Genomic DNA, 22,608 nt, shown 5'->3' with positions numbered 1-22,608 from the left:
AAGAGCATGTCACTCACCTCCCGACGCCTGTTTACAAAGTGTGACATCACCGGCTGTATTTATAACCACCACCAGTGTCCTAAAGAAGCCAGGAGGAAGGCAGGTACCGCTCCTCACCCTCCGACACACAATGGAAAAATATAAACGGATATGATTATCGCTCGGCTGCAGACGCAGGTATATTTTCACTATTCAATAGACAAATGTCTCGTGGTTGGATGATTAAGAGCCATCACAAAAAAAAAAAAAAAAGACAGCGCTGAATCAGAGGCTGCCCGCTTTCCTGACAACAGGAAACACATTTAAAAGAGATCAAGGGGAAAAACGATTCATCATCCCAAGTCACACCTAGGAGCCGTTATTGAGTTATCCAGTGCGGAATAACACTATAAGGTTAACTGGGATTGTTGCGTAGGAGAACGACGTATCCTGAATCTGCCCGTAGTGACGGAGTTACAAGCGACGCTAGCAAACCTGCATAGCGGTTTTAAATAAATAACGTCGAACCTTTGCTAGTTTGGCTAATGTTTAGAAAAAGAAGCTACACCAGATCATAAGATTAGTACATCCTTCTTTTTGAGCTTCCGATTTCACTTCAAATCTCTATTCACTGTTCCACTTTTCTAGGTAGATGTTCCACTAGATTTTTTGGACATTCACTCTGCTACAAGGGTGTTAATAAAGTCAGGTACTGATGTAGGTGATAAATTGAGGAGGTTCCTGGAGTGCAATCAGCGTTCAGTTTCATTCATGTTCAATTGGTTTGGAGCTCCATAGCAGGAGATCTTTCACCAAATTCAACCCATGGAAAGCAGATCTTCATGGAGCTGGCAACAGAGACAATATCATCCTGGAACAGGTTTACGTCTCCAAGTTCAAGTGAAGGCAAAATTTCTAAAGACGTCCTATACAGTTGTGTGTTTCCAGAAGTTTGGTGGAGAACCAAACATGGCTGGAAAAGTCCAGTTTTCCAGTTTTTCCTTTTCCAGTTACAGATTTTGTAGTATAATAGCGAGCTGAATGTTAGCTAGCTTGCATCCTTAGTTAGTCTTAGACAGCTACAAGACTAGCAGTGATGTCACATGAGTTAATCTGGTTACATTGCATGAATAATGACTTTTTGAAGTTAATAATGAAATCTGCTGGACGATAGACAGAAACGCAAGACCATTTTCCACATGAGCCGATTTTGGGATCTCGCTGATCGATGTGAACAGAATCGAGTTATTTTCGTTGATTTCTGTAAGAGGATATTTTAGGAATATAATTATGAAATGGAGGACACAGTATCAGAGTGTACTGTAGAGTTAATCAGGAGCATCTTAACAGTATGGAAAGTTATGAAACCATGCTGAAATCAAATAACCTCAAACTGGCTCAAACAGAGAGACACTGAGGCCGAGAAATTAACAAGGCTGAGCAAGACAGAAGGAGGAAAAGAAAGTGAGAGAGAGAGAGAGAGAGAGAGAGAGAGAGAGAGAGAGAGAGAGAGAGAGAGAGAGAGGAGAGAGTTAATAAAAAAGACCAGATGTTGAAAAGTTCCTCCTCAGTGTTCCTGCCTCGAAGGTGCCAATGGTTTGCGATCCATAATAACCGGAAACCTGGAAACGTCTTCGGGGAATTCGGAGGCGTCCCAATTTCCCGTCTTCCATTGGGTTTCACTGATTGGAGTATCTGACAAATCCATTACCCACAATGCTCCCTGTCACGAAAAACCCCTTCAGACTTTTGGAGGAAGAGCGGACAAGAATGTTGGGGTTTGATGTTTAAAAACGAAACACCAGGGCCAACTAGAAGGAGACAAATGATATGCTAATATAATGAGAAGCAGAAGAGGAACATAAGAGCTGGTGAAGAATCAAACTGTAAAAAATGAAAGATAAATAATCATTATCATGTTTGTGTGTATGTGTGTGTGTGTGTGTGTGTGTGTGTGTGTGTGTGTGTGCTATTCTAGGACAGAGCTTTGTTACAGATGAAAGCAGATTGCTGTGTGTGTGTGAGAGAGAGGATGTGGCCGCCTGTGCTGGTGTGTAAACTTGGCTCTGATCGGAGGATCCGTTTGGCACCTCACAGCACAACAGGAAACCCTGAAACCCCTTTCACTTCCCAAACTGCCTCCTGTACACCAACTAAACACAAACTCTTTACCCCAAAAACCCTGTTTACCCTAAAAAAAAAGAACTCACCTACAGAAACACACTGTTCACCCTTGCTATTTCTTTTACACTAAAGATCTACGGTTACATTATTTCTCTTAATTTTTACCCTGAACACCACATACTATGCCTCCATGTCTCCAGAACAACCTTCAGGCCTAAAACCTCTTGTTTGGGCCCAAACACCAAGCCAAAATACCTATATGTTTGGACATACCTAAAAAAATTTTGAACACATTTTCATAAAGACTGGCCAAAATACTATATAATTTCCCTCAATAAATGGTTGGTAAGAACACTATGATTTAGCTAGGATAACCGACTAGCCAAAACCCTTTCTTTATTTTCCAGACCATTTCCTTTTATTTACCATTTGCCTCAATCATTTGTGGGGTTTTTTAAGGCATTGAAAAGGTTTTGTGCTCATGATAATTGTAATAAAAACCAATCAGTGTTTAAGTCGTTAATATCATTCTATTAATAGATCAGTGTGCTGAGAGTCACTTTCGAGTTGTAGAATTGGATTTTTCACATAAACTGAGGTGATTAAGTAAAGAGTTTTGTGATAAAAGTGATAACAGGAACATTATAGTTTTAATAAATCATAGCACTTTGGATACGCAAGTACATTTGAAGGCAAAAACTTTGTACGTTCAGTCAAGTACATGGTTTGTGTCCACTGATCTATCATAATTTCTACTCAAAAAACCTTTGGAAACCACTTGCTGCTGCATAAAGATTGCTTCATTTGGACAGCCTAAAAATACATGAGATTACTATGGATGGCTCCCATTAAGTAAACCTCAACAATGATGTAACTACATTATATAAACAAAAGTATTGGACCCCTGTTTTTTCCTGCCATGTGTGATTCTTCCCCAAATGTTGAGGCCCACAATTGTTTAGGACGTCTTTGGTAGCATTAATTTTTCCTTCACTTGAACTAGGAGACCCAAACCTGTTCCAGCAGGACAATGCTCCTGTGTACAAAGCCAATTCGATAAAGATATGCTTTACATGGGTTGGAGTGGAAGATCTCCTTCTATGAATCTCCACAAAATTTAATGGAACAACTTCCCAGAAGAGTAAAGCTTATTATAAGAGAAAATGGGGGCTCAATGTGGAATGGGATGTTCAAAAAGAAGCACATACCAATCTTAAGGTCAATTGTCCACAAATAGATTTCATATAGTGTAAATTGAATGGACATTCAGTGTCAGATGAGAATTAGTTCCCTTTTTGAGTTTAGCTCCTCTCAAGGTTTCTTCCATCTCAGGTGGTTTTTCCCTCACCGCTGATACATCTGACATGCTCATTAAAGATAGACTTTGGGACTGCTTTGGGACAACGTCCATTGTTCAGAGTGCTATAAAAAATTTTTTTAATTGATTTTGATCCAATTAACACTTAGAAAGGCTTCTCGGTTGTCCGTCTTACATTTTTTTTATGTCTTCAGGAACTTGTAATGACCCATTGTAGAAGCATAAAGTGTCACATTTTCTAAAAAGCTTCCAAATAGACCCCTTTTACTGGAAACCTTATTTATCCAAAGTAAAATACATACAGAACACCTCTCCATTATAACCACCCCAACACCCAAGAGCCACGAAACACATAAGATTACCTCTGGAACCAATCTAGAATCGGTTCCTTTCAGGTTCCTGCAAATACCACAAGGAAGATTCAGGAAATGGAATAAAAAAATACAAGACAAATCCGATAGTCTTTGGTTCGAAAACCCAGTCAATGGGTTTCTTTTTTTATTTCCACTGAAAGTCTTTAAAAACAATCCAATTTATGTTTCACATCACTTCAGTTCATATCCTTTCAATTGATTTCACAAGAATTTCATGAAAAAAAACTGCACAAATAATTGAATAGATACAGTTCAAGACCAGCTAGTTGAGAAGGACGCACATACTACAGTAATAAGATTAAGTACAGTTACTGAAAAATATTTCTTTAATAATATAAACTCTTCTTTTGGACTATTGATATCCATCGTGCATAGAACGATTCGGCTTGAGTTACGATTCAAATGGCAAAAAGCGTTCTCATTTTTAGAGTTTTTGCATCATGAATTACATTCACAAACCTATGCTGAGATTTTGAAAGACACATCCCTGAACCTCTCGCACTCCCAGAACGTAACCGAACCTCGAGGGCTCAGAGACCTTTTTCACCGAACACAGTTGCTCTTAAAATCTGCATAACCACCTCCCAAAGCCATCATGCTTATCATTACATTCTTAATGAGTCTACAATACATCTGCTTCAAATTTCTTTTGGTCCCCAAATGTTCTTTACGTTCACTCCAGGCTGAACATCACACCACACTAATGTACAGTTCGATCTTTAGACGTGACGCTGAGAACAATATCGTATGAGTTTTGTGGGGATTATTTTCAGAAATGAAAAGGAATATCAATAAGACACTGTCGCCTCTGTTTACTCTCTGAGACTGCAGGTAATTTGGCATCCACTTCCAAAAATATTGAGCCGAGACAATGTAACAGGGAAACAGGGCGTACAACGAAAATCAGCCATCAAGATTAGAACATGTAATGTAATAATGTGGTAGGGGAATTTAGTAGCACTGCGATCCAAGATGGCCGACAGCAAAAAAAAAGCTGAGCTGAGCGACTTACAGAAAGGCTATAAGAGCGAAGGAATATTTGCATTTATGCTTGTTTTCTGCACCAAATGATTTCCAGTTTGCAAACGATAAATAGAATAAAAATCCTTTCCCAGGAATTTCATAATTCTAAAGATTTCATCTAGCAACAATCGTCACATGAAAATCACACGGCAGATTAAGTGCACTATCTACGCCTGTTTTAATTGGTTTAGGAAGTGACCCATGTTGATTGTAATTGTGACCAGGTAGCTATTTAAGATAAACACTAAACTCCACTCTGTCTCACCACACTGCTCTCGGTATATAACAAAAAAAAGTCAAAAAGGCAAATCTGGAGAAGGATTGAGTAAACCTTGCAAGCGTCGTCTTTTTTTTTTTTTTAGGTTTCTATCTTATTTATCCAGCAGTTTTAGATTAAAACGGGACGAGACCTCGCGTCTATTCACGAGCGCGCTCCATTGTTCGGCATGAATTAGAATAGGGCTTCGTTTCCACCGGAGGAACCATTAGCTGTGTCAGGCCGCGGGACAGATGACTCGGCGGTCATTAAGTCCACTTCCTGTTAGCTGTGTGAATAATGGAGAGTACTTCCTGTTTCAATCCTCCCACCTCGAAGAAATGCGAGGGGTCACATTTTTTTTTCTATGTCTTCCTGCGCTTGTCTTGTGGAACGCATGGATTTCGGTGAATCCGGCGGTCGGTTTGCCGCATTGACTTGGTGGCTGTCGTGTTTTTGCACTACATGGTTGCTAAGCTGCATGTGATCTATTTGGTTGTTCCATTTTAGTGGCACTAATTGTGACTAAAAAAGGAGCCTTTTTCAGATTCAGATTTCAGTATCATCAGTTATACTGTAGCAATTGTAGCGTCCGGCGTGGACTAACTACAATTGCTGATCTGTTCAATTCCGCTATTTTATTGGCGTACCTGAGCACTGATCATGAGCTGCAACTAATTTCCTGCTAAACAAAATAAGAAAGGGTAACTAGAAGGGTAACATCTTATGCTATCATCGTTTTTGGAACAACCTTTTTTGAGTTCGTGTTTGGTCTGCCTTTTGGATTGAACCTGTTTAAAGAAATCATGGACAAGTATCCACTTTAAATTTGGCCAAAATAGTTTTAATCTTCTCTCATGCAGTCCTTGAGGGAAATCTGCCATCCAAGTGGCGTGTTAGCAAAAAAATGCTGACTGTTGTGGGAGCTGTCAAATTGCAACACGGTTAGGAACATTTGCTGAGCGATTCATTTGCTTACATTTTTGACTGATTACTAGCTAATATCTGTAACATGTTGACCTGTTTCTTATTGTCTACTAGTTATGGTTAGTGAGATGTTATTGGTTTTCTTGTGTAACTTGTTCGTTAGCGCCACCTGCTCTCCGACTCGCGCTTCTTTTGGGGCGTCTCCTGTGAGGTCGGGCGCTTGACACCCATGATGTCACTCTCAGTCCGAAACGAATCAGAACCAGTCCCAGACAAGGCATGTCCGTTGCAACAGTGATCTCAGAGAACAAGGCGTGATCTCTGGAAACGATGGCAGGGCTATCGCTGGTCTCAAAGTCCCGAACAACTGCGAGAATCTCGTGACGTTCTGCCTGCTGGACCATCCCTCTGACATTGAGTACAGCGGAGACATGCTTCCTCCTGAGAGAGAGAGAGAAAAAAAAATCATCATTGTTTTTGTCTTTATTTTGCTTCATCGGATGGTCTTGAACTTATATCTTTACTCATCAGCTCCCACTCTACAGATTTTCTTGGCTACAAGGGGGTGTGTTCTCATGTCAGTCCCAGTGAAAGAGGTGTGGCCTTTGCATCAGTCAGCCACTGTGATGGAGGCATGACATCTGCACCTATCAGTCCCAGTGAAGAATCTGTAACGTGTGCATCAGTCAGTCCCAGTGATTGAGGGATTGACTCTATATCAGTCCAGTGACAGTGAAGGAGGTGTGTCCAATGCATAGGTCAGTCCAAGTAAAGTAGGAGGGTCTTACCACTATTTCTTCATGTTGTAAAAAATTATTTACATTTTATCTCATCAATACAGCTTGTATTGTGAGACGATTATCAACAGGAGTAGTGAGTAAATCCAAGGGCATGGGCATGGCTTCGATCTCGTTACTGCAAAGTGTGTGTGTATAGAGCCAATGTCTTCATTGGAATGTTTAAGCATGAGTGTATATGTGGGTGGGGGTGTGTGGGGGTGTATCTTTAAGGAATGATGGCACCAGCGAGTCTCCTGTGACCTGGCAAAGAACAGGAAGTAGTCCACAGCCACTTCCTGCTGGCTGAGTTGACTTTTGCGTCAGCAAGCAGGAGCACTGCCAGCAAATGACAACACACACTCATTTATATACACACATCAGGTTTTATTCTGTCAGAACAGCTGATTAGAAAAATTTATGGCACACATCAATCGATGTGTCCATGCGACCCCGTGGGCTGAATAACAGGATCACGGAATCACTTGCATTGTCTCTGTGCCTCTGTGGGTCTTTCTCACATGCATGGACCAACTCTAGACTGTGTTCTTTTATTCTATCATTTCTCTCTTTTCTTCAAGTCCCAATCTAATGATACTGATCACTAAAGGCCAGATGATCTGCTCTGCTGACGATTTAAAGCACTTTCCTGGAGTGGATTTAAGACTCTCGGTGCCCTGGCTGTTCCTCAAGTGCCGCCTCGTCTCGTGCCAGCCTCACCTCGGCCCCCCTTTCACATGGAAGTTGGCACCAAGGTGCGCCACAAACCTCTGTCTCCACTGGGCGACTATTTTTGGCGAGACATTCTTAAGGGTTCAGGAAGGTGAAGGGTGTTGTGAAAAATAGCCGTTCTGCAGAGACAGGAAGAGGCCGGGGTCGAGAGGTTCACTTATTCCTGAATGAAGTGAGTCTGTGACAGACAGAGTTCAGAGCCGCTTGCTTCCGTCTGTCAGCTCAGCACTTCGTTATAAACGATGAAACGCTCGAGGTGTTAAGGGTCCGAAGAGATAATGCTGAGTAATGGGACAGGTTTCTGCTGCACTCTGCAGAGGAACGTCCTGTTTTTTTCTGTGTGTGTGTGTGTGTGTGTGTGTGGGTGTGTGTAAGTGTGTTTGTGTTTCATACCGAATATCTGGAAACTCCTTTACCAGCATCCCCACCTCCATCTGAATAGAGGGTGTGTCCTCCAGGAGGATGATGTCAGCCAGGTGACTGATCACATTATCCAGCCAAGAACAGGTAGACTCCTGAGAAAAAAAAGAATTAAAAAAAGAATTAAAAATTAGACAATCAATACTGTAGACCTGTGTACAAATGACAGATAAGCTTGAGGTTTGGACCTCAGACCCCTGAAAGCTTCCCTATAGGAGTTTCACATAGGCAGGAGCTATAAATACACCTCCGACACTCTCTCTCTCTCCTTCTCTCTCGTCCACACGCTAAATATTCTCTATGGAATTAAAAGCTTGTTTGGGCATTTCTGCGGAAACGGTCCGAGCTGCAGAAAGCCTTCAAAGACAGCAGGCAGGAAGTGCCCGAGTGGCCCACTTCCTGTTTTCAGTTAAGATGATGGACGGGTGATTTAAGTGTAGCACTGGACTGATAAGAATGGCGCTGCTTGTGCACATTTACCCAGACCCTCCGAAAAATCAAAACAACCTCAGCTGACTTGGGCTTTAACTGTCTCACATCTCGCTGAGATTCTGAGATCCACAATTAGGTCTGATTTATTCCATCAAAGAACACAAAGATTCATACATTATTACGTTTGTGTATTTGTGTGTTTGTGTGTATTTGTGTGTAAGTATATACCAGGTCTTTAAAAAGTGCTTTAAGCTGCCTGGCCTCGTCCTGCAGCCGGAATGCGAGTCTCTTCCTCATTTTGAGTGACGTGCAGATAACCCGCCCCCTCATGATGGCACGTATGTATTCCAGCATGACCCGCCTGTGCACCTCGTTCACTAGTGTCTGTTAATCAATCAGACAAATGTCAGTGAATCAAAGTCAGTGAGACAATATACCAGAAAGTCATTAATCAAACGAGTCAGTGAGTCACATAGCAGGCGACGATTAAGCTAATCAGTATGTAAATGATTCAACAAATCATTGGTTCAATGAGTCAACAAATCAGTGAGTCATAAAGTGTTTAAAAGTCTGTGAGACAACAAGACAAGGAGTCAGAAAAATCAATGAGTCAGTAATTTAATGACTCAACAAAATGATTTTTCAAGAAATTAAAAAGTCAATTAGTCAATACATTGCTTATTGAGTAGGTCAGTAAGTCAAGTCAATAACTCACTTAGCCAATAAGTGAATAAGTTATTGTGTCCATTTCAGTCAAGTCACTAAATCAGTAATTCAATGAGTTTCTAAGTCAGTGACCCAACATGTCAGTTAGTCAGTAAATAATTGAGTTAATAAGTCAACAAATTGATGACTCACTAAGTTTCTACATCAGTGAGTCAACAAGTCAATGAGTCATTAAATCAAGGAGTCGGTAATTCAATATGGCAATGAGTCAACTAATCAATGAGTCAGCTAGTCAGTACTTTGCTTAGTCAGTAGGTCAATAAGTCACCGAGTCAATAACTGAATGTCAATATCAGTCAATAAATGTAGTTAGTAAAACTAGTCATGGTCAGTAAGTCAGTGAGTCGATTCATAATGAAATGATTCAATTACACAAATAATTAAACAGTAAATTGTAGTATTAGAGAAATATCTAATTGGTTGTCTAAGTGTGTTTGTGTAATATTGTCCCTGTAACACTGTAAGCTCAAAGCAAAGTGTGTGTGTTTGTTGTACCTGATAGGGCGGACAGTCCATCCTGCGGAACTTTTTAAAGTGCTGTTTGATGGAGGCCTCGATGCTTTCATACGCCTCGGTGTTGTTCAGCCATTTCTTTCTCAGCAGTTTATCAAAGAAGGGCTACGGTGACACATATATATATACACACACACACACACACACACACACACACACACACACACACACACTCTGCTAGACAACATACACAAACAAGGGCAGGCGTAAAACCATATTTATGTGTGTGTGTGTGTGTGTGTGTGTGTGTGTGTGTGTGTGTGTGTGTGTGTGTGTGTGTATATATGTGTTTGTGTGTGTGTGTGTGTGTGTGTGTGTGTGTGTGTGTGTGTGTGTGTGTGTGTGTGTGTGTGTTTATGTCTTACCCTAATGCTTTCGAACAGTCTGTCAGTGAGAACACGTACAGACTGGTTGATGATGCGCTCGAGTGATGAGTGCGCTCTGTGGGAGGAGTCTTCACTGCCAAGGGGATCACACTGCCTACAGCGCTCCACAAAGCTTCTACACACACACACACACACACACACACACACACACACACACACACACACATTAGATTACATTTAAATTCACTTGCGGTGATGGTGTGTGTGTGTGTGTGTGTGTGTGTGTGTGTGTGTGTGTGTGTGTGTGTGTGTGTGTGTGTGTGTGTGTGTTTGGTGTTATTTTGTGTAAATCAGGACAGCTGACCTGAAGGGAGGGACACAGTTGGCCAGAGCGATGGTGCGGGACACATAACCATCAGCTCGATCCCCAAACTCCGCCTGAGTCTCGTGAAACATCTCCACCTTCCTCTGGAAACTAAACACACATACACCAATGATGACCAAACTAGCACATGCTATAACCATCATATTCAACATATATCATCATCATCATCTTAGTCCTCACCTGTGGAGGAAGTCAGCTAAACCTTTCAGAGTGCAACGGGCCACTCGAGCTCCCAAAGGCTGACTGACACCAGTCGATCTGTCCAGGTCCACCTTCAGCCTCTGTAAACACACACACACACACACACACACACACACACACACACACACAGACACACACAGACACACACACACACACACACACACACACACACACACACACACACACACACACACACACACACACACACACACACACAGAATATTCTTTATGTACAAGTTACAATCCACATTAATAGCAATGCCTGATAACTTTAATAATAATGAGGTCCAATCACTCATGCAAACAGCATCTGACCACACAAGGAAACAATAATGTCCGATTGTTCACATTACAAAAAATGTCCAATCAATTGGTGTAATAATAATAATAATAATATTCAGCTACTCATGCAAATAATTTGTCCAATCCGTTATGGAAATATTAGCATCTGAAGGCATTGGGCTTTGGATCCAAAGGTTGTGAGTTCAGATCCCAGCCACACCCAGCTGCCACCTCTATGCCCCTGAGCAATTTAGCCACAAAGTGAGGAAGCCTGGGGTGCAGTCAGCATTCCAATTCATCACAAAGGTGTTTAATAGGGTTAAGAGCTCTATAGCAGGAGATCTTCCAGTCTAAATCATAGAAAGCAGATCTTTGTGCACAGGGACATTGTCAAGCTGGAACAGGTTTGGATAAAAAATTTCATGCCACCACTTCCAAGGATGTCCTGAACAACTGTGTGGCTTCAACTTTGTAATAACAGTTTGGGAAAAAAATCTGAATGGCTGGAAATGTTGTCCCAAACTTTTGTACATATTGTATCTGATGACAATCAAGTTTAATATGTAAACACGTTTGTTTTCTTTTTATTTATTACATTTCACACACTATCACAATTTCTATGCACTACTTTGCACAGTGTATATAAATTTTTGTTCTTTTTTATTTATATTTTGTTGTATATAGAAGCTTCTGTCACCAAGACACTGACACAAATTCCTATTGTGGTTCTGATTCCACACACGTATGCAAGTGTGTTTGTGTGTGTGTGTGTGTGTTTGTTTTACCTGTATGATTGAACGTGCGAGACCAGACTGGTACTCCTCAATGTGTAAAGTCTGAGCCCATCGCTTCTCTTCATCCTCCAGAACCTGAGAGAGCCCCATAGTTACTTTATCCTACACAAACACACCCAACCCGACACACAAACACAGTGATACATTGTTATTAATTACCCATAATTGCTATAAAGCTCACAGCAGTTAATAATAACCTTGTAATGAACCATGGAGACTGTAATTACAAAGTAGCATTAGCATTGATGCTTCCTCTCATTAGCTTAATACACGCTAAAGTCACAAATCTACATCACAACTGTCCATGGTACTGAACTGAAATTTCACTTTGGCTTTGTATTTATTCAGATGTATGTCAGTGTGTGTTATGGTGTCTAGCATGGTATGTGTCTATATGTGTGTAATAGGTTTGTGTGTAATAGGTTTGTGTGTGTGTGTGTTTGTGTGTGTGTGTGTGTGTGTGTGTGTGTGTGTGTGTGTGTGTGTGTGTGTGTGTGTACCCAGACGGTGTCAAGACACTCTTGCTCCAATCTGTCCATGACCTCGGCAGGAAGCAGTGGCTCGAGAGATCCACAGTCTATAGACCCCATAGCACCCACAACGCCCAGCACATCCCTGCAACACACCCCTACAGTCAGCCGGAAGTCTGCCCAGAATTGACAAGCTGGTAATATGTGTAGGTGTGTGTTTATTTATTGTAAACTGATCATGTGCTCTATTGAAAGTTTTTAAAGGTGAAATTTTTAATTTTTAGAGCTTATTTCTGGACCAGAAAAATGGTAATATAGTGTAAGTCTAAAATAGAGCCTCATCTACTGCAAACAATACTGCAAATCAGTTTTTCCCAACACAGGTTTTAGACATCTTAATAATTTTGTTAGGAAATCTTTCACAGAAAATTTTTAAATGAATGTCTACCTGTTGTAGATGTTGTAGACCCAGTCAAGCAATGAGTAGATATCAGTGATCTGCATTTGGCCTGCGGTGATGGTTCGGAGACGTTTGGCCACGCCTCTGTGGTAGCTCTGCATGTACACCTGGAACACGTAGAACTCCTTCGGATACACTCCTACTACGTTCCTCCGTGCCGCATCCATGTCTTCCACCACTCTGCTTCTTAGCCGATCCAGGAATATGCTCATCTGTCCTGCTGCGATACCCCCATGCTGTGGAAGTGACCAATCAGCTGCTTCTCCCACTGCCTCCGTCCATTTTTGCCTCAGCCTCCTTGGACGCTTGGAATGGACCCCCTCAAACATGTTGGACAGGGCCTCCTGGCCCTGGTCAGAGCGGGGTCTTTCGTGAAGGTCTGACTGTTCCCTCTCATGCAGATCAGGCTGTGTCCCATTACGGTGCTCGGATTGAGCCTCTTGGCGTAGGGTCCAGATGCGGTCGGCATGCTCCTCCTGCTGGATCACAAGAACGACTAGGCCAAGCTGGGGGCCAGCACATGGTTGCCGTAGGGACTCGCGTACCACATCCCACATTTCTCTCTGCAGTGCCTCATGGAGCAACTCAACATCTTTAACTTTCCTTAAGCTCGCGTCCCAGGGGCTCGGAATCTCATCATCACACTGGCCCACCAGGGAAAGCCACAGAGGCGAGGACGGTGGAGGAGTTGTAGCAATGGTTGTAGGGGTGGTGGGCGGAGTTTGCAAAAGGGTAGGGTCAAGTTCACATTCTCTCTCCAGCTCTTGGATGTGGGTGTCAGCCAGCAGGAGGTCTCGCTGATTTACCAGCTGCAGGATTTCAAGGACTGGACAAATAAGAGAAATGATTTCACATATATAGCGATTTCTCAGAACTCCTAATGGTAGGTGTTAATGAGTGGGATGTTCAAGCATGACCTCAAAGATGCACCCTTCAACACCCAGTCTTGAATGTCAGGTTGAGTTATTAAGGCTAAATGTTTTGAAGTGAAAATACGTAAGAAGTATGAAAATGAATTAATATGATTTAAAGTTTTCTCAGAAAACCTTTAAAGTATTTTTAAGTTTACATCATGTAGCTAGCAAACAAAATATATCAAGACACACAAATTACTTGATTTCCGATTGCTAAAGATACTTTTGGAGTTTCTAGAGTTTTGAAAGCACTGGAGCTACACAGCTAATGTAGCACTTTATAGGACATTTGACACAATTCATTCCCTCTTAAAGTTTTAAGTTTAATGTAATCAAACTTCTTTTATTTGCTAGCTACTTTCGATTCATAGTTTTAATTATAACTAGAGCAGCAGACTGGCTTGAATTAATGCCAATTAAAACCCACGGCCAGTGTGTTCAGAATGTGATGAACGCATTATGTCCTTAAGTGAAAATGTGTTGTTTTGTCATTAAGGGTGTTCTCCAGGTTAGAACACTCTGAGCGTTGAAGCAGCTTCTGGCGAGAGTCTTATCAGAAAACAGATCCGTAGCCCAGTGAACGTACGTCATTTCCTGGCTTTTTCACCGTTGATTGGCGATGACTCAGATGCACCTTAAGACCTCAAGGCTACTTATTAAGAGCAAAGCATTGTGGGGTAGGCGGCGAAGTTTTCGCATGCAGACTTCCGCCTCGTTAGCAATCCGAACACAAGCCGATGAGCTGCCAATAAAGGAATCAGGGTTCACAGGTGTACAAACTGCTGCTCACATAATACGCCACTGTTTAAGCATTTAGGTCAGCGAACTTTGTGTCTCACTCGGATGAGGAATACAAGAAGGCGTCAGTTGGGTCAGGACCTGGTGTTGATTCTTTCTGATGTTCTGACTACAGAACAGTGACGCAAGCAGGCTGAGGAAAGACGGAGGTCAGGGCATGTAGATGTTGTCACTCTTGGCTTTCTCTTGCTCTTTCTCCGGTTCCCATTCTCTATGCCCCTGTTTGTTCTCTTGCGTGAATCAGTGCTAAGTCATTATTCATAATCAGACTCAATCATGTACGGTACACTTAGCAAATTTAACCTCTGCGTGATACGACCTACAGAAAAAGGTACACGCAACGCACAACGCAATTCTTTCTTTGCATATCTCAGCGATGTTTGGAAGCTGGGGTCAGAGTGCAGGGTCAGTCATGATACATTGGCCCTGGGGCACTGAGGAATAAGAGCCTTGCTCAGGGGCCCCAAGAGTAGCAGTTTGGCAATACCGTGGCTTGAACTCCTGACTGCTTATCATCACTGCTAACTGCAAATTATGTTTTAAGGTGTTAAAAAAAAAACGTTAAGTGCTTGAGCATAAAACGGACAAAAGTTCTCACCTGAGAGTGGCTCCCTGCGTTTGATAGGAGTCTCCTCCTCTGGGCTCTCAAGCTCGGCCTCCTGGGAGTCACGGCTGGTCAGAGAGTCTCCACGGAGTTTGCTTAGGCTCCGCAGGAACGAGGGTCGGCGGTGGGCGTCCTCGTCATCCTCACCATTCACCTCATCCTCGGGGAGAGACTCTCTACGCTCACTCTTCTTCCTCCGGCCCGCCAGCCTGGACAGGGGAAAGATGGAGGAGATGAGGTGAAGACAGTTATGTAACAAGTAGAAATCATACTTGGATCAAGAGGATTTTCATTTATAGCAATATACGGTCTGGCCAGGCTCACCCAAAAGCTTTCATATTTGCCAACAAACCCTTCAACTGTATTATTATGAAAACTGCCATATTGAAAATGTATTCTCGTTACACCATCCTAACCCACCGCCCTCTTCAGGAAGGATATTTATAAAATTTAGTTTTGACTTTGTGTGTGTGTGTGTGTGTGTGTGTGTGTGTGTGTGTGTGTGTTTTTTTTTGTTTTTTTACAAATGACCTGTAACAACCATTTATTTCAGAAAGACCGCACAAAACCTACGTAACATTACCACGTTAAAATCTTTTTTTAGCTTCTCTTCACATTTTTCAGGCCCTGAAATGATCTCCCGCACTTTAAAGAAAAAGCTAGCTTACGATGCAGTATACTGGTTAAACAGAAGGGATGGGGCTGGAGAACGAGAGGAATTGAGTGGTTTTTATTGTTGTTGTTCGTTTTTCCAGCAAAAAAAAGCACTAAAGATTACAAATGGCTGCTTTAATTTTGTCAAAAGATTCACTCGCTTGAAGACTTAGATGTAGGTAGGAGGAGCTGACTAAACAGACCCTGCCTTCATTCCCATGATACCAGCGCTTCCGCCTTTTACAAAGATCTATAACTACATTTTTTAAATATATTTCATCTGCTCTCTTCAGGAGTGTTTCCCCAGGCATGTGTTCTTAAGCCAGTTTCCTGAATAACTCCATAAGCATTAATTAAGCAGCAGTAGGGGTGAACGGACGTGACCTGAGCATTTCATTGTGTCCCTCCTGTGAAACGTTTTTCTGTGTATTATAAATAAACAAACGGATGTGTGTTTGTGTGTTTATGATGGGAGAGAGACACAACCCACTGCACCAGGGGAAACAATGTACCAGGTATTAATAGAGCCAATCTTTCGACACAGAGCTACCACATACATACATTCACACACACACACACACACACACACACACACACACACACACACACACACACACACACACAAACATACAATCAGCGCTAAACAAGCTAATTATAGCCAGCAACATTTTAAAGACATGGATTGGTGAAAAATGATTCATGGAGAAATGTTGGTGGATCATTCATGACGTTGATAATGCACATAAGATATGTAGCTAATAATTATCCAACGTTTTTCATTAACACACACACACATGCTAACATTCTTTAAATAAACAATTCACTGACCTCAGCAAGGTCATGATCTCCTCGGATGCTCTCCTATGATTCTTCTGTTTCTTCTTCTTCTCCTTCCCGGTAGTGGGCGTTGCCGGGAGGGTGTTGCTCCACACGTTTCTTCCGGTCATGCGCAGCCCCTTGCTCAGTTTTCCCAACGTCTTCAGGGGTGATGAGCCACAGATTCGCTCCAGGGTCCCTCTTAGAGGAGAGCTGCCCTTTGACCTGTCCGTGACCTTCAGGCTTCCGTGCAGCTCGGCGTTCACCTCGTTTTCCAGCGCCTCGCCATCACGCGACGAATTGGTCAGGTCCTGTCCTCTCGCCCATACCCCACTTTCTTCTTCATTCCATCCCACGTCCAGGTCTATGTCGTCAAAAGGGTTTAGGCTGTCCGGCAGAAGGATGAGTTCACCGTTGCCATGGTTACCCTGCAGCGTTGTTTCGCTGTTTTCATGGTTGTTCTTAAGCATCACATCACTGTTGCTGAGGTTACTCCTCAACCTCCCGGGGAGCTTCTTCAGGATGGGCATGTTGGCTCCAGGAAGGGTTCAACACTGGGAAACAAAATGGCCGTGCGATCGTCCTGTCAACAAGAATTTACAAATTTTGCATTTTATACTGCATTTTATATGCTCCAGACAGAAAAATGGGACCACAAACACTTTTACTGTTTCGCAATGTCACTAGGCACCCTAAATTTACTGATTTTCATCATTTTCGATTGACCACGTCTCAAATAGAACATAAATACCGATCTACTTACTAAGAGTGGGACAAACATCTCTGAAACAGCTGAATTTACCTCAGAAAAGCTGGTTATTTCAAGTCAAGTCAAGTCAAGAGGCTTTTATTGGAATTTCCACTATACACAGAGGTACACAGTACACAGTAAAAAATAAACAACATTCCTCCAAAACCCTGGTGCTACACTAAACAACATAGAGCTACAACACAACACAAAGCTACATAAAGTGCATCGAGTGCAAACTCGTGCAAACAGTGCAGACGAAAAACAGTACAGACAGACAGACAGACAGACAACACAAGACTGTGTGGGGCAATACACAAAACACAAGAGAGTGTCGACCAGTCAACCTACTGTATACTCTAGCTAGCTGAGATTATAACACTATATAACTGCTGTTCACTTGATCCAATTAAACTATGAATTTCGTGTGGAACCTTCTGTAAAAATGAGTGGAAACATGTCTGAATGTAGCATGACAGCAGATCTAGTGGGCACCGATTCATCGTTTGTTGTATATCATAATGGGAGAAGACGACTTGCTAAGAATAAGCAGGTGCGTTTTCTATGTGTTTGCTTTGCTTGGCATGAGCACTAGTGTTTGTTGAATTAGTGCCGTGTTTTCACTCCAGGGTCTGGAGGTGTATCCTCTTCCAATATTTTTATCTTGAATAGGAAACCGGACTCATAAATATTGTACGCCTGAGAGGAAAGCGCTGTTTATTTCTCTGGTAATATGTGTGTGTTTTAACGACGGTTTTTAACATAAATAGCAAACGAAGGGGGAAAAAATGGTGTTCTGTTTGGCCCTGCCAGCTGCACAGGACCTTCGGGTCGAGTTATAAAGCCAAACAAGTACTGGAGTAGCTTGTAACTTGAAATGTATTTTGACTAACAATGTAATGTTTCGAGACGAAGGTTTGCCCATGCTAAGTATCTTGGTTCGTAAATGCTAGTATGTGAAAAAAGGGTGTTGGTTCAGTGATATACAGAATTACCAAGCTGGCTAACAGAGCACTATAAAAAAAAGTGATTGGTCAGTGAAGAGTGGATGATGTTTAAAAATGTCTTGCCGTTAAATAGCTTCTTGCAATAACGGACTGACTGAGAACATTTTTCTACACACTGTATGTGTGTGTGTGATTGTTGAGCATTAGCTACCCACATTAACAAATTTACAAACAACTGAAAATTCTTTCTAATAAAAAATAGAAATTTATATCAAATAATTTTTTTTCTTTCTAAATATTAAGTGCAAGACTAGATTTGCCAAAGAGGGAAAAAACTCTTTGCAACACACACACACACACACACACACACACACACACACACACACACACACACTCTGACGGATACAGGGCATGTATAGGCTCTGTGTGTGTGTGTGTGTGTGTGTGTGTGTGTGTGTGTGTGTGTGTGTATATATGTATGTCAGTTGATGCTGACTTCTTTACAGTGTGCGGCTCACAGAGAGTGTGTGTGTAGTCAATACAGGCACTTCAGGAAGCCCAATGGGTCGGGATACGGTGTGTGTAAAGCCGCAGATACTGAGGTTATATAACCGACACAACGTTTCATGAAAGGGACAAGAGAATGAAAAACTCACTTTTAACACAACACAGATGTTTTAGTGTGACAAAACACACACACACACACACCCAAAAGCCTGGTCTGAAGATACCTTTAAATATCAATATCAATATCCCTGCATTATAAGTCTTTATTTATTTATTTATTTATTTATTTATTTATTTATTTATTTATTTATTTATTTATTTTTTTTTTTTTTTTTTTTTAACAAATCATAGCTATACAATAATAATATAATAAAATGTGCCAATTAAATATCAGGTGGTGTTTTTTATTTCAATTAAATTCGAGTTAATTTCTAAAGTGCTTTTCACAATTGTCTCAAAGCAGCTTTTCAGGATGTAGAACAAAAATTCACTTATAATTAAATGTGTGTGTATTTATGACTGATGAACAAGTCAGGGGTACTGTGGCAAGGAAACACTCCCTTAGATGGTAAAAGTCAGAAATTTTAAAAGGAACCTGATTTTAAATCGTTATTTGGGTGAAACCAAGAGTGTGATTATAAATTATTACAAGCACCAGACAGTGAGAAATATCAAGAAAAATCAGCACCGGAGTGTGTGTTATGAACACACATCCAGGATCAGTAACGTCAACCAAAATGTAGCATTTAATTGCTATACAAGAGTGTTGTAGGTTATTTAACCGTAGCAAGCATGACAACAAATAAATGAAAATTATAATAGATAAATAAACAAACAAGCAAATAAATAAACACTATATATATATATATATATATATATATATATATATATATATATATGAATGGAGCAGATACATTTGATCTAAAAACTAGTGCTAGAAAACTTTAATTATTTGAGTTTTTAGGTAAATATATGATTCTGCTCTGATTCTGCGCTCATGTGTATTTTCAGTACACAGTCTGTTTGCTCATAATATCTTCAAAATATGATCTTTCAGATCTCAGCAAATGAATTAAACCATTGATGCAATAAATACATTTGGAAAAAAAACTGTAACTGAGGAGAAAACTAGACCTCAAGTGCTTCGTTGAGGCTGAACAATTAACACACTGATGCTGGAGATTCCCATTGAAAGATCACAAAGCAAAAGTTTACACACCTGCATGGAAGTGAAAAGTTTTTGCACCCTGCAGCTTTAAACAAATCATGTTTTAAAAGATTAACATTCAAACTGTTGTAGTTCATTTATCTTTGCAGAAAAAAGTCATATTGATTATGAACATGCGCACACACACACACACACACACGCGCCTTACCTTCAGCTCCAGTGGACATACGCTTCACTTCTGTGCCATTCCAGTGTGTGAAGGTCCACAGAAGGAGTGAGGGTGTGTGTATGTGTGTGTGTATGTGTGTGTGTGTGTGTGTGTGTGTGTGTGTGTGTGTGTGTGTGTGTTTCTTCTTCAGAGGTGCCAGACAGGTCTGATGGAATGTCGGCCACCGGCACTTCGTTTGCTACCAGATGCTGATGTGTTATCCTGAGGAAACAGAGGCACCCTCCCTAAACAAACACACACAGACACACATACATAATACACACACATACAGCACATAATACACACACTCACCCACACGCACATTATATATATATATATATATACATACACACACACACACACACACACACACACACACACACCTCAGTGACATGAACAGTGCGAACGTTGTGAACTTGGCGCTCATGGCAGACGTTTTGTTCACGTTTGTCTTTATAACTGAATTCTGCATTCTGATTGGTCGGAGGTTGTAAATTGATACATGAATTCATGTCATTTGAAAGAAAGAAATGAAGGAATAGTTATACACTATAATAGAAGCTTGGGCTGAATAATAAGCGGATTTGTTTCGTGTGAAAGTCCTGTGAGTTGTTTTTTTTTTTTCAGTAAGGAGATGTTTATTCGACATTTATGGAAGGAGCCTTTAGTGTCTTTAAAATAGCTTTACAGCGATAAAGAGTATAACATTTTATTTGAATTGTTCGTAAGTTTATTCCTAATGAGTGAACCAGTGTCAAGACAAAAGCTGCCTGTGATAGAAAACTTAAGAGAAACCCATCCTCATCTTTATATACCCCTCATTCTCTACACAGTATATACACACACACACACACACACACACACACACACACACACACACACACACACACACACACACACACACACACACAGCATATACATACTTAGTGTATTTTTGCACATTTATTCCTGCTACAGTCCATATATCTATTTCTTTTTCTATTTTATATATTATTTATTTCTCTTTTTCAACAGTGTCTGCACATTTTTTTAAAATATCTATTAATTTATTTATCTGGGTGCAAACAAATGTCTATTTATTACAGTTCCATTGTTGTTTACTGTTCAGTGATTGACGCTTAAATAAACAGTTTGAACTGCAGTCCTGAACCATTGGACCAGACTGGTGATATTAATTACAGCCCAAATCCATCCTTAAAGTTCTTCAGTTGCTCAGTAACTTCATGGATCTTTAGACTGCTCATGTGGAACCATCCTTTTAAAGTGTCTCTTATTTAAGGGAACTCTATCTAGAGGTAGGGGTCTGGATGAATCAGGTGGATCCAGAAAGAAGAAAGGCACAGGAACTCTCGTTAAGGACTAAGCTAAATTATCTTATATACCTGGCCGATCATAATTGATACACACATTTTCAACACGATTTTACTATAATTTTCTGTAAAAAAAAATTACAAAAATTAATTAATTATTAATTATTAGCTTCAAAAAAAGTACATATTCCTATTGGAAAACCAGTAAAAGCATAAACTTTATATTTATTTAACTTTATCAAATTCAGAAAAGATTCCCTGCAAAAAACTCAGCAAAGCCGGCCTAAAGCCTGCTATTGACTGCAGAGTGTAGATAAATATACTAGGAGCAAAAGACAAGTCTCAGAAAGTTTTTAAGGGAAGTGATAATGCAGGTGGTGCAGATCATCTCAGAAACTCATAAATCAAATATGATACATTTGGCGTTATTGAAAACTGTCTCCACTTCTCTTCTACAACTATAATACAGAAACACCATGCTAAAAAGTTCCACCAGTAACCTTACAAAGAGGGTCACCAAACAACAGTTTTTTCCCCCTACAGTTCAGATTGGTATTTAGATTGAAATCCTCTGTTTCATGATGCACACTTTCAAAATCATCATATAAGATATTTCTGTCTATGTACACTTTCACAAGTTCTCACTGTGCTCTCAAACTTGTTTCCACCGCATTCTTGGGTCCCCCCCCTCATGATCTTGTGATCATGGTCCTGTGATTGTGTCCAAACCCGATGTGTACAGTGTTTCCAAATCCACTGCAACTCTGATCAGCGTAAAGCTCTTAATAATGCTGGTAGAATAAACAGCACGCCATGTTTTGTTTGCTTGTCCTGTTCTCCCCCCTGGTGGTCGCCCGAACTCAGTACAGGAGGTGAAACAGCTTCAGCAGAGTCCTTGAGAAGATCGGATAATATACAGTATCTCGCAAAATTTAGTCCACCTCTCAAATTTCAAAAATCTTCTAAGAGTCTGTTTTTTTGAAGCAGCTTCTGCGCCTGACGCACAGCGCGAGGACTCGACTTCTTTGATGGACCCTTGCGAGGTCTGTTCCTTTCTCAGATCCTCAGAGAGTCTCAAAGCACCACATTGTAACTGCTTTCATACAAGATACACACATTTGTATGGTCTTGTCAAGCAGACAAAAACATCAACATGATGAATAGGACAAAGGATTTTGCATGGTTACATGATGTACAGCTGTTAGCATTGAGGGTGGACTCACTTTAATTGGCAATTATTTAGACAATAATGTCTGTATGTGGAGTAAAATTTAGAGGACAGTAAATATGTGCCGATATATAAACTGCACATTGACTAAAATATATCCACGTTTCATTTCTTTAGAGAAGTATATTGAAAAACTATACTAACATGGCTGCTGAAATGTGATGGGTGTACTCACTTTTAGAGATACT

The 22,608-nt window shown here is 40.9% G+C and overlaps 1 protein-coding gene across 2 annotated transcripts; it reads right to left on the bottom strand.

The window, feature by feature from the left end:
- Positions 1 to 3,884: 3,884 nt before the first annotated feature.
- exoc3l2a (exocyst complex component 3-like 2a) lies at positions 3,885 to 21,984 on the bottom strand. Of its 2 annotated transcripts, XM_083530630.1 has the most exons (14): positions 21,838 to 21,984; positions 19,883 to 20,127; positions 16,317 to 16,887; positions 14,829 to 15,043; positions 12,507 to 13,344; positions 12,089 to 12,203; positions 11,580 to 11,690; positions 10,492 to 10,592; positions 10,291 to 10,401; positions 9,966 to 10,101; positions 9,583 to 9,705; positions 8,590 to 8,745; positions 7,903 to 8,024; positions 3,885 to 6,442 (listed from the first exon to the last, which is right to left on the bottom strand). In XM_083530630.1, the coding sequence occupies exons 3-14, from the start codon at positions 16,832 to 16,834 to the stop codon at positions 6,133 to 6,135; spliced, it is 2,856 nt and encodes a 951-aa protein (XP_083386756.1). In that variant the 5' UTR covers positions 16,835 to 16,887; positions 19,883 to 20,127; positions 21,838 to 21,984; the 3' UTR covers positions 3,885 to 6,132. The 2 variants fall into 2 exon arrangements, with proteins under 2 accessions (XP_083386756.1, XP_083386757.1); XM_083530631.1 differs by lacking the exon at positions 21,838 to 21,984 and having other exon boundaries at positions 19,883 to 20,151.
- Between the last annotated feature and the right edge of the window lie 624 nt (positions 21,985 to 22,608).

This window comes from Silurus aristotelis (assembly GCF_946808225.1).
Source record: "Silurus aristotelis genome assembly, chromosome: 26".
Lineage (NCBI taxonomy): Eukaryota > Metazoa > Chordata > Actinopteri > Siluriformes > Siluridae > Silurus > Silurus aristotelis.
Note: the sequence above shows the minus strand (reverse complement) of the source record. Positions and strands in the feature narration are given on the sequence as shown.

Coding starts and splice junctions, on each gene's coding strand:
- exoc3l2a (XM_083530630.1), bottom strand. CDS start 16,834: ATGCCCATCCTGAAGAAGCTCCCCGGGAGGTTGAGGAGTAACCTCAGC. Junction 13,345..14,828: donor ACGCAGGGAGCCACTCTCAG/GTGAGAACTTTT, acceptor TTATTTGTCCAG/TCCTTGAAATCCTGCAGCTG. Junction 8,025..8,589: donor AAGCACTTTTTAAAGACCTG/GTATATACTTAC, acceptor TTTTTTTCTCAG/GAGTCTACCTGTTCTTGGCT.